General features: G+C 43.3%; 1 protein-coding gene across 10 annotated transcripts in view; it reads left to right on the top strand.

Annotated features, from left to right (window-relative positions):
• Window positions 1-1,082: 1,082 nt before the first annotated feature.
• Window positions 1,083-12,609, top strand: part of EEF1AKMT2 (EEF1A lysine methyltransferase 2) — a 77,762-nt gene continuing 66,235 nt past the window's right edge. For 7 of the 10 annotated variants that reach the window (XR_008378822.1, XR_008378826.1, XR_008378824.1 and 4 more), the window contains exons 1-3: window positions 1,083-1,213; window positions 2,474-2,539; window positions 3,324-3,438. Coding sequence is in view for 5 of the 10 variants with exons in the window: in XM_053584162.1 (XP_053440137.1) it covers window positions 1,104-1,213; window positions 2,474-2,539; window positions 3,324-3,438 (291 nt within the window). In the remaining 5 variants the exon portion in view is untranslated. Of the gene's footprint in view, window positions 1,230-2,473; window positions 2,540-3,323; window positions 3,443-12,609 lie in introns of all 10 variants that reach the window. The other 3 variants (XM_053584164.1, XM_053584161.1, XM_053584163.1) reach the window with 3 other exon arrangements.

Raw genomic sequence — 12,609 nt, 5'->3', positions numbered from 1 at the left:
GCCACAGTTTGAGGACCCTTGGTGTAGATGGTCAGGGACCAACTGATTGGAAGCATATTTGGTTCCAAGCAGGATTTCTGTGAGTTGGAAATGCCCTTGTTAATGCTATTTACCTGTAGGGACTTGTAATTGGGTTTCTGTTTGCAGAGTCAAGAGAAACATGGCCTAGGAAACAACTCCGTTTATTTGGGAGCCAGTCTTGTTAGGGTCTTTTGAGTTTCTTACCCAGGACGTTGTACCACCAGGATTTTCACTGCCGCTCTGGAGAATACCCAAGAGCTTTGGCCATAGATCTCTTGCATTATACAGCATTATATACCAAAGGCAGCGGGCGTCTAAAAGGCAGATGCAATCTCAGGTTCACAGGTTGGGAGCCATCTTGTAGAACAAGAGCGTGCGACAGTCAGGAAACAGAAAGACACAGATTCAGAGACTGAGACAAGGCCATGTTCCTGGTTAGAGGCAGAGCTGAGACTTATGCAAGTATCTCACTTTAGTTAGTGCTCTTTCTTCCCTACCACACAGATCTAGTGGTCGGCATCCTGTGGGGCGTCGTAGGGCATTCTTTTCCCTAGGGATAAATTCCCACGTCCACTGGTGACATCAAGTCAGAAGGGTCAGACTGCTATTTTCAAACAAGAAGACCAGTAACAAATGAGATTAGCTCTCTTGCCGAGAAGCCAAATTATGCGAGGGACTACCCCACCCATTTCCCAGCCCTCTCCACAATATGGAGAGAGCAGGTGACTCGTGCGTTTGGAGCGGCGTGTTCTTTGGGTCTTTGGAGCCACTGCCCCAGCGCCAGCCGTTTTCCAACCTGCAACACCTAGCGCGGTTCCTTACCAACAGCAGTTTCCCCAAATCGGCACGCCGGGGACCGAGGGGATGTGTCTAAGGTAGACGGGAGGGCACAGAGGCAGGCGAGGCTTTGGCCCACGCCTGTGCGGGGCACCTCGGAGGAGGGCAGCCTCTCGCCCGGCCCGCACGGGCCCGAGCAGTGCAGTGGTGGCTTCCCGCCGCCGGGAGGCGCCAGCTCACGCGTCCGCTCTGGCCGCCCCGCGTCTCTATGGCATCCCCAACGGCCGTGCAGAACGCCGAGCGAGATGAGCGCGGGCGCAGACGGCGGTGGTGGCGCTGCAGTGGCGGTGTGGTCTGCTGAGGGCAGTCCCCGGGACGATGGTTTTGTCCCCTCGGCCCTGGGGACCCGCGAGCAGTGAGTGTGGCCCAGGGTAGGGGAGGGTGAGCGGCGCTGCCCAGTCTGGACTCCGGGAAGGGGATGACGAGGAGGGGACTCGGGGGCTGCGGGGAAGGGCGCGCCATGGGGGCGTAACGGGACGCAGCCTGGAGAGCCACCTTGGGGGAGGTGAGAGGGGACTTAGAAGGGTGGAATCCCCGGGGGTCACCTGAGGTGGTTAATTGACCTTTCCAGGGATTGGAGCCTAAAGGGCTCGCAGGGTGCGGGGTGGGCTTTGAAGCTCTTGGGGAGGCCTTTCTGGGGTCCTGAACCTGACGGAGAGGAAAGCAGAGTGGGGGGCAGCCCAGGCGGCGGGTGGGCCGGGAACGGGACTGGGAGCAGGGCCGCCGGGAGCTGAAAAGGCTGCGGGTGGGATGAGAGAAGAGAGGAGGGAGCCAGGACGTAGTGTGGGATACGGGGGTAAGAGCGCGATCTGACCTAACACAGACGCTCAGTCATTATTTAATGAATCGACGGATGGATGAATATTCGAACGACTGTAGGACACGGTTAGGATGAGAGGTAACTTGGAGGGGTGAGAGGGACCCGGATTCAGGAGAGGGAGTTGGAAGAGAAGGCAAATGATAGGGGGGGCTGTCCTTAAAAGGATTAAGAGACTATTTAAGGGCAGGCCTAGAAAATGGGAAGAGGCGGAGACAAATAGCACAAGAAAGAAACTGGTTTAAGACTTAAATCTTAAATTTAACCTGTAAGCAGATTTTTGGTGAGTTCCATTGTGAGCGACCGCTGTACTGGTAGAAAATGAGTGATTAGACTATGCTTGTTTCATTAAGTTTTGGATTTGGGTCTAGGACAGAGAGGTCCTTGGAAAAATGTCAGGGTTTTTTTTTTTTTTTTTTTGCTAAAGTTTATATAGAATTTGTTATGTGTCAGGTTTTGTTCTGAATGCTTTACATGTACAGTATAAAGTTATTATGTTTGCCCACGTCTGTCGTTCTTTTAGCCAAGGATGTTAAAAGATTGAGTCAGGTGAGGTGGCGCCTGTGGCTCAAGGAGTGGGGGGCCTCCCCATATGCTGCAGGTGGTGGGTTCCAACCAAGCCCCAGCCAAAAACTGCAAAAAAAAAAAAAAAGAGATTGATCCATGTGCATTTGTTGCTAATACTACTAATGTTTTAAATCTTTGTCCTAAATGGCTTTGTAATGTATTCGAAATGTACATTTAATTTATAATACAGTTATTTGAAGAATCTTGCTTTGCATTTCATTGTTTATGTAGTTGGGATGCTGTCTATGAGAGAGAACTGCAAACTTTCCGAGAACATGGATATACAGGAGAAATCTGGTGAGTTAGAAAAGTATCAAATTATGATTCAGAAGATTGTATGAGGATGTGTGTATGTTAAGTATATGCATATATGTATATACACACTCACCCACATATTTTTTAAGTGCTTATACCTAGGGAAAGACAGCCTAAAAATCTTGGGAACCCTGGATTAAGTCTGGCATAAGTGGGTAGATTTAAAGTATCTTTTTCTCTTTTAATAAGTCAGATTTAAATTTCATGAGAGTATTAGGAAATCACTTTCATTCTGCAGTTGTCCATTTTCAATAAGCAATATGATTTTAAGTCTCCAACATGTTTAAATGTTAAAGCTGATGTAGAGAAACATTAGTAAGTAACATACTGACTTTGTCTATTCTTTCGTATTCCTGGAGGTATTTTCTCCTTAATAACAGCACAAAGCTAAAGTAGTCAAGACATTTTCACTTTCAAATAAGACTTTGAGGCTTGGCACCTGTGGCTCAAGCAGCTAAGGCGTCAGCCACATACACCTAAGCTGGCGGTTCAAATCCAGACGGGGCCTGCCGAACAACAATGATGACTGCAGCCAAAAATGGCTGGGCGTTGTGGCAGGCAGAGGCAGGAGAATTGCTTGAGCCCAGGAGTTGGAGGCTGGTGTGAGCTGTGATGCCACAGCACTCTATCCAGGGCAACAGCTTGAGGCTCTGTCTCGGAAAAAAAAAAAGACTTTGAGCATATGACGTAAACAGCTTAAATGGAATATGACTGTACTTTTGCTTTGTAACTCTCTGTTATTTGATTAACCGATTTTCTCTAACAGGTTTGGAGAAGAGAGTATGAATCGATTAATAAGATGGATGCGGAAACACAAGATTCCATTGGATGCTTCAGTGCTTGATATTGGAACTGGAAATGGTGTTTTCCTGGTTGAACTTGTTGGTACTTTTAGTATTCATTTATTAGAGACAAAGTTTAAAATGAAATTGAGGGTATTAACCACTAAATATAAAATAGTAAAGCAGTCATACTTCAAGAAGTCACATGATACAAAAGGAAGGCTGCATGGATTGTGAGAAAGCATTAAATGAGAACTCAAGGGATCTGAGTCCTAGTCTTGGCCCTTTTAGTTATAGCTTTGACTTTGAACGAAACACTTAATTTTTCTTGGCTTCATTTCTTTCCTAAGGGATTTTACTAAATGATCTCTATTGTAGTTTCTTCTAGCTCAAAACTCTGGAAATCTGAATGTATAAAAAGAAAATGACCTTTTGGAATTTCAGTAGGACATATATACCTTATCCTCGGTGAGCATATGGTTTAAAAAGAGTATTTTGTTTGTAGAATTTTTTTTTTTTTTTTGTAGAGACAAGAGTCTCACTTTATGGCCCTCTGTAGAGTGCCGTGGCCTCACACAGCTCACAGCAACCTCCAACTCCTGGGCTTAAGTGATTCTCTTGCCTCAGCCTCCTGAGCAGCTGGGACCACAGGCGCCCGCCACAACGCCCGGCCATTTTTTGGTTGCATTTTGGCCGGGGCCGGGTTTGAACCCACCACCCTTGGTATATGGGGCCCGCGCCTTACCGACTGAGCCACAGGCGCCCCCCAGAATTTTTTTTTTTTTTTTGAGACAGCATTTCATTATATCGTCCTCGGTAGAGTGCCGTAGTGTCACAGCTCACAGCAACATCAAATCTTTGGGCTTAAGCAATTCTCTTGCCTCAGCCTCCCAAGTAGCTGGGACTACAGGTGCCTGCCACAATGCCTGGCTATTTTTTTGTTGCAGTTGTCATTGATGTTTAGCTGGCCTGGGCTGGGTTCAAACTCGCCACCCTCGGTGCCATAACCACTGTGCTATGGGTGCTGCCATTGTCCATAGAATTTTTTGTACATGTTCCACTACTAGCTAAACCATCACTATTACGTGATATACTATGGTATAGCACACTTGCCTGTGGTATACTCATTGCTGTGGTATATGCTGTGGAGGAAGTATAAGGCTTGAGCTTTATCTTAGATAGTTTTATAGTTTAATTAGTAAGGAAATATACATAAGATTGAAATTTGTTGAGTGACTACCACGTGCCAAGCCTCATGGTAGGCATTGGCAACATGAAAATTTTGACCTTGTACTTGAGTTGTGTATGGTACAAGAAAGTCTGAATAGGGCGGCGCCTGTGGCTCAGCGGGTAGGGTGCCGGCCCCATATGCCGAGGGTGGTGGGTTCAAACCCAGCCCCGGCCAAACTGCAACAAAAAAATAACCGGGCGTTGTGGCGGGCGCCTGTAGTCCCAGCTACTTGGGAGGCTGAGGCAAGAGAATCACCTAAGCCCAAGGATTTGGAGGTTGCTGTGAGCTGTGTGACGCCACGGCATTCTACCGAGGGCGATAAGGTGAAACTCTGTCTCTACAAAAAAAAAAAAGTCTGAATAGATTGTTAGGGTATAGCTTGATGGATCTGATAGTAGATTTACTGAATATAGAAAGGTGAGTGATTTCTTTTGGGATAGAAGGATACAGCAGGATCCTGGAGGGGTTAATATCTAAGTCAGGTGGAAATTTCAGGGGCAGTGTGTGGGTGGAGTGTAAAGAGGGAGAGAATTTCAGCTAATGGAAACAATATCTAAAGGCAGGAAGGTTGAAGGAGAATATCATGTCCTGGAAGATAAAGAGTATGTGGGGGATGGACAAAGATGAGGATTAAGTTAAAGGTAGGAGTCATATCATGTTTTGCCATGCTTAACAGCTTAGATTTTATTTCACTTTAGCTTATGCAGAACCATTAAAATGTTTTAAGTAGTGGAATATGATTTAAAGATTTTGTAATAAACTCTTGAAACATTGAAGTATAGGATATGTACATGAAAGTCCACAAATCAGAAGTATGCAGCTGAATGAATTATTTATCATACAGTGAGTACACCCACATAACAATCACCCTGGTGAAGATGTAGAATATTACAGAGTTCTAGACATTCTCCCTGAATGCCCTACCAATCATTCTCCCTCCTTCCTCTCTAAAAGTAACCATTATCCACTACCCATGAACCAGGATGAGTCTTAATGTCATAAGTTAATTTCGCTAATTTTATTTATTTATTTGTTTTAGAGACAGAGTCTCACTTTGTTGCCCTCAGTAGAGTGCTATGGCATCATAGCTCACAGCAACCTCCAGCTCTTGGGCTTAGGTGATTCTCTTGCCTTAGCCTCCCAAGTAGCTGGGACTACAGGCGCCCACCACAATGCCCGGCTATTTTTTTGTTGCAGTTTGGCTGGGGCCAGGTTCAAACCTGTCACCCTTGGTATATGGGGCTGGTGTCCTACTCACTGAGCCACAGGTGCCGCCCAATTTGGCTAATTTTAAATGTATGAACAAAACTCTTTGGTGTGTGCTATTTCTGATGTCTTTCCTTCAATATTCTGTGAGATTGACTCAAGTTGTTTGAACTAGTAATTCATTCATTTACGTTGTTGCATAGGGTTCCTTTGTACAATTATACCAATTTTGTTTATTCATTCTGTTATTTACCTGTAGATTCTTTGTTTTTTTTATTTTTTATTTTTTATTTTTGTAGAGACAGAGTCTCACTTTATGGCCCTCGGTAGAGTGCCATGGCATCACACAGCTCACAGCAACCTCCAACTCCTAGGCTTAAGCGATTCTCTTGCCTCAGCCTCCCAAGTAGCTGGGACTACAGGCACCCGCCACAATGCCCAGCTATTTTTTGGTTGCCGTTCAGCCGGGGCCGGGTTTGAACCCGCCACCCTCTGTATATGGGTCCGGCGCCTTACCAACTGAGCCATAGGTGCCGCCCAATTCTTTGGTTTTTAAAAGTTTATTACTTTTAGTCCAGGCACAGTGACTCACACCAATAATTCTAGCATTCTGGGAGGCTGAAGTGGGTGGACCACCTGAGCTCAGGAGTTTGAGACCAGCCTGAGCAAGAAGGAGACCCGGTGACTACTAACAATAGTAAAACAAGCTGGGCATTGTGGCCGTCACCTATAGTCTCAGCTACTCGAGAGTCTGAGGCAGGACGATTATTTGAATCCAGGAGTTTGAGCTATGATGCCACAGCACTCTACCCAAGGTGACTGAGTGAGACTCTGTCTGAAAAAAAATAGTTTTAGAGGCTAGAGGCTAATGATTTATCCTTTGAAACTAATAGTTTGCTGTTTGCCTGTAGATTCTTTTTTTTTTTTTTTTTTTGAGGTAGGTTCTTGCTCTGTTGCCCAGGCTAGAGTGCAGTTGTGTTATCATAAGCTTACTTGCAATCAAACTCCTAGACGAAAGTAATTCTCCTGACCTAGTCTAGAGTAGCTGGAACAACAGGCATGTGCCCCTACGCCTGGCTAATATTTTTATTTTTTGTAGTAATGGGGTGTATGTTCAGGCTGAGTTTTGCTTGTTTGTGACTTGATATAAATGATATTATAGAATCACTAGATATGCATTTAGGTTTTTTTTTATTTTTTGTAGAGACAGAGTCTCACTTTGTGGCCCTCGGTAGAGTGCCGTGGCCTCACACAGCTCATAGCAACCTCCAGCTCCCGGGCTTAAGTGATTCTCTTGCCTCAGCCTCCCGAGTAGCTGGGACTACAGGCGCCCGCCACAACGCCTGGCTATTTTTTTGGTTGCAGTTTGGTCGGGGCCGGGTTTGAACCCGCCACCCTCGGTATATGGGGGGGCCGGCGCCTTACGGACTGAGCCACAGGCGCCGCCCTGCATTCAGGTTTTTGATTCAGCTTCTTTTGCTAAACATGGATTTGTGAGTTTTATCTACATTTGTTTATGTTGTATATAGTGTTAAATTGCTTTGTTTTATTGGGTATAGTATTTGATTATATGAATATATTGCAATTATTTGTCCATTCATTCATTCATTCAGCTGTTGATGGACATTTGGGCTGTTTCTAGTACCGAGTTATTAGGAATACTGCCAGTTTTCCCAAATGATTCCAATAGTTTATATTCCTCTTGGCAGTGTGTGAGAATTCCATTTGTTCTACGTTCTTGCCAACACCAACTTTGATTTCTTTTTCAGTGTTGTCTCAGCTATTAGTAATTAGCTTTTTGCATATTTAAATTATTACTTCCACAAAAAAAAAAACACAACAACTAGGATGTTGATGAGATGTGTTCAATCTATAGATCATTTTGGGGATTTGTATCTTCACAATATTGAGTCTCTGAGTTCATAAACATGCATTTTTCCATTTGTTTAGGTTTTACTTTCAGTAATATTTTACAATTTTTTCTTTAGCCATCTTATGTATCTTTTGTTATTCCTAGATATTTATATATATATTTTTTGGTTGTAGTTGTTATTATACTTTTTTTTTTTTTTTTGTAGAGACAGAGTGTCACTGTACCGCCCTCGGGTAGAGTCCCGTGGCGTCACACGGCTCACAGCAACCTCTAACGCTTGGGCTTCCGCGATTCTCCCGCCTCAGCCTCCCGAGTAGCTGGGACTACAGGCGCCCGCCACAACGCCCGTCTATTTTTTTGTTGCAGTTTGGCCAGGGCTGGGTTTGAACCCGTCACCCTCGGCATATGGGGCCAGCGCCCTATTCACTGAGCCACAGGCGCCGCCCAGTTGTTATTATACTTTTTAAAATTTCACTTTTTAATAGTTTATTGCCAATATGTAGAAATTAAGTATTTTTATATGGATCTTATAGCCAGTTAGTCACACATTAATTCTAATAGTTTATTTGTAGGATTGTGTATTCTTTTTCTTTTTTCCTTTTTGAGATAGAGTCTCACTTTTTTTTTTTTTTTTTTGAGGTAGAGTTTCACTTTGTTGCCCTGGGTAGAGTGACCTGGCGTTATAGCTCACAGCAACCTCAAACTCCTGGGCTCAAGTGATTCACTTGCCTCAGCCTTCTAAGTAGCTGGGATTATAGGCACCCACCACAATGCCCGGCTATTTTTTAGAGATGGGGATCTCGCACTTGCTCAGGCTGGTCTTGAACTTAGGAGCTCAAGCAATTCACCCGCCTCAGCCTCCCAGAGTGCTAGGATTACAGGCCTGAGCCACCATGCCCAGCCCTTAGAGTCTCACTTTGTTGCCCTCTCGGTAGAGTAGTGTGGCATCATAGCTCATAGCAACCTCAAACTCCAGGGTTCAAGTGATCCTCCTGCCTCAGCCTCCCAAGTAGCTGGGACTCTATGTACCCCTACAATACCTGGCTACTTTTTCTTTTTTTTTGCAGTTTTTGGCCAGGGCTGGATTTGAACCCGCCACCTCTGGCATATGGGGCCGGTGCCTTACTCCTTTGAGCCATTGTTGCTGCCGTACCTGACTACTTTTTTAGAGATGAGGTCTTGCTCTTACTCAGGCTGGTCTCGAACTCCTGAGCTCAAGCAAACCCAGAGTTCTGGGTTTACAAGTGTGAGCCACAGTGCCAGGCCTAATAGTTTATTTTAATAGTTTATTTACATATTTATAGGTTCTTTTGGATTTTCTGTATATACAGCAGTATTGTGTGCAAATAATAGTTTTAGTCTATTCTAGTAAAAATCTTGTTTATTAAAATGTTGTGTACTCTCTGAACAATGTTGAATAGAAATTGTGAGGGCAGATAGCATTGTAACGCTGCCTTATATAATGGGAAACCTAATATTTCATCAACGATGTTGTAGGTTTTTCTAGATAGTTTTTATTGGATTGAGGAAGTTTTTTTCTATTCCTAATTTAAGGAAGAGAGGAGGAAATTAAGAGTTTTTAGTGAAAATACGTGGTGAATTTTTTTTTTTTTTTTTTTTTTTGAGATAGAATCTCACCATGTCGGCCCTTGGTAGAGTGCTATGGCATCACAGCTCACAGCAAACTCAAACTCTTGGGCTTAAATGATTCTCTTGCCTCAGCCTCCTGAGTAGCTGGGACTATAGGTGCCTGCCACAATGCCTCGCTACTTTTTTGCTGTAGTTGTCATTGTTGTTTAGCAGGCCTGGGAGCCACATGATGAATTTGATTATTTGCTTTCTTTGCTCTGTATTGAGATAACCGGATGATTTTTCTTGATTCTATTGATGTTGAATTTTTTTTTAAGGGGAGGGTCCTTAATTTTTTTAAAATTGACATTTAAGAATTTTAGCGATTGTCAGGCGCCGTGGCTCTCGCCTATAATCTAGCACTCTGGGAGGCCAAGGCCAGTAGATTTCCTGAGCTCAGAAGTTCTAGACCAGCCTGAGCAAGAGCAAGACCCCGTCCAAAAAAAAATAGCAGGTTGCTGTGGCAGGTGCCTCCCAGTTATTTGGGAGGCTGAGGTAAGTGGATCACTTGAGCCCAAGAGTTAGAGGTTGTTGTGAACTATGACGCCATGGCATTTAATCTCTGGACAACTGAATGAGACTATTGTATTTCCCTCCCTTTTACTTTTTGAAAACATTGGGTAGAATTGGTGTTATTTCTTCTCATATGTTTGGTAGAATTCACAGTGAAACCATTTAGCCTGGAGATTTCTTAATCTCAAGTCGTAAAATATGAATTCAATTTCTTTGATAGTTATAGTACGTTTGTGTTGTCTGTTTCATTTGAGTGAATTTGCATACTTGGTGTTTGAGGAGTTGGTTCATTTTGAATTTATGTGCATATAGTTCTGCAGAGCTACCTTTTACTGTCTGTAGGGTGTGTTAATAGTAATATTGTCTTTTGTTCCTAATAATAATAGTAATTTGTAGCTTTTTTCTTGACAGTGATGCTGGAGATTTATTATTTTCTGTTGACTTTCTCTTTTATTTATTGGAGATAGTACCTTGGTTTGTTGCCCAGGCTGGAGTGTGGTAGCATGATCATAGTTCACTGCAGCTTTGAACTGCTAGGCTCAAGCAATCTTCCTGCCTCAGCCTCCCAAGTAGCTGAGGCTACAGGCACATGCTACCACACCTGGCTCATTATTCTGTTTTTTTGTAGAGACTGGGTCTTGCTATGTTACCCAGGCTGGTCTTAAACTCCTGGGCTCCACCATCTTCCTGCCTTGGCCTCCCCAAGTACGGCGATTATAGGTATGAGCCATCATGCCTGACCTGTTTTTCCTTTTATTTCTGTCAGTTCTTGCTACATGTATTTTGAAGCTCCGTGAGAAGCCTGCACATGTAGGGAGTGTGCATGTGTGCTGATAATTGAACCTTTTATTATTGTGTAATGTTCTTTAACCTTGGTAGTCTTTGGATTTTGCTTCATTGTTAATAATAAGGCCACTTCATCTTTCTTTCTTAAAATGAAGCATGATTCATGTACACTTACCCTTTTAAAGTATGCAGATTGCAGCATGATTCACGAAACACCCTTTTAAAGTATACAAATCAGTGATATTTAGTATATTCACAAAGTTAGGCAACCATCACTGTCATCTCTCTGTTTTTTTTTTTTTTTTTTTTGTAGAGACAGAGTCTCAGTTTATCGCCCTCAGTAGAGTGCTGTGGCGTCACAGCTCACAGCAATCTCCAACTCCTGGGCTTAGGCGATTCTCTTGCTTTAGCCTCCCAAGTAGCTGGGACTACAGGGTCCCCTCACAATGCCAGGCTATTTTTTTGTTGCAGTTTGGCTGGGGCCAGGTTTGAACCCGCTACCCTCGGTATATGGGGCCGGTGCCCTACCCACCGAGACACAGGCGCCACCCCATCATTGGCATCTTAATTCTGTAAGATTTTCATCACCTCATGAAGAAACTTTATCCATTAGCATTCACTCCCCATGCTCCTTTCTCTTTAGACTCTGACAACCAGCTATCTTTTTTTTTTTGTCTCTGGATTTCTATATTCTGGACATTTTTAAAAAACAAAATCATACAGTATGTGGCCTTTTGTGCCTGGCTTCTTTCACTTGTGTATATATATACACACACATCATACACATTTGTGTGTATATAGATAGATGTTAGATTTTACATTCTGTGCCATATTTTATCTTCTATCTTATTTCTTGTTTTTAATACACATACACAAACAAACACATACACAGAGCCCATCTATGAAATCTGAGAGGAGAGGAAATAAGGATGGGACAAAAGGGAAAATGTATGTAAGAATTTTCCAATATTGACCAGGGACCATGAGCCACACATTCAAGAAACACTGTAAACTCAAGGTAGAAGAAAACAAAGAAAATCATACCTAGGAACATCATAGTGTATCTGATGAAAACCAGAAGCAGAAAAATCTCAAAAAGTGAGGGTGGAACTTAAAAGGGACAGATTACCTTTAAAAGGCCAGCAATAAAACTTATAGGTAATAAGTCATAAAGAATGGAAACCAGAAGACAGTAAAAAAAGAATACTAGTCTAAAATTATACAACAAAGACATCCATCACTACTCAGATGCAGTGGAGGTCCTAGAACTAAGCCCTCGAGAATACAGAGGGCTGACTGTGTGTGTGTTAGTGTTTGTGTACAGTCATGTGCTGTGCATAATGATGTTTTAGTCAATCGTGGACCACATATGTGATGGGTAGCCCCATAAGTCTATAATATTGTATTCTTACTGTACCTTTTCTCTATTTAGATATCTTTGTTTTTTTTTTGGTTTTTGGCCTGGGCTAGGTTTGAACCTGCCACCTCCGGCATATGGGACCGGTCGGCACCCTATTCCTTGAGCCACAGGTGCCGCCCTATTTAGATATCTTTGGATATACTTAACCCTTGTGTTACTTACCTACAGCATTCAGTACAGTAACTTGTAGTACAGGTTTGTAGCCTAGGAGTGGTAGACTTATACCCGATATCCTAGCTGAATAGTAGGCTGTACCATCTGGGTTTGTGTAAGTGCACTTGTTCTATGTTGCACGTAGATGAAATCACCTAATGACATGTTTCTCAGAACATATCCCCATTGTTAAACAACACATGATTGTGTGTATGTATATATCACATGCTCAGATGTGTTAGATCTTGTGTATATGCTGGATCTTATATTCTGTGCCTTGTTGTCTTTTATGTTTGTTCATGTTTTAATTTTCCATTCTTTTGTCATTCTGTGTATAATGGGAATATTTTCTTCACTAATTTTTTTTTTGGGGGGCTGCGTTTGAACCCGCCACCTCCGGCATATGGGGCCAGTGCCCTTCTCCATTGAGCCACAGGCGCTGCCCTTTCTTCACTAATT

Source organism: Nycticebus coucang, chromosome 3, assembly GCF_027406575.1.
Source record: "Nycticebus coucang isolate mNycCou1 chromosome 3, mNycCou1.pri, whole genome shotgun sequence".
Lineage (NCBI taxonomy): Eukaryota > Metazoa > Chordata > Mammalia > Primates > Lorisidae > Nycticebus > Nycticebus coucang.
Note: the sequence above shows the minus strand (reverse complement) of the source record. Positions and strands in the feature narration are given on the sequence as shown.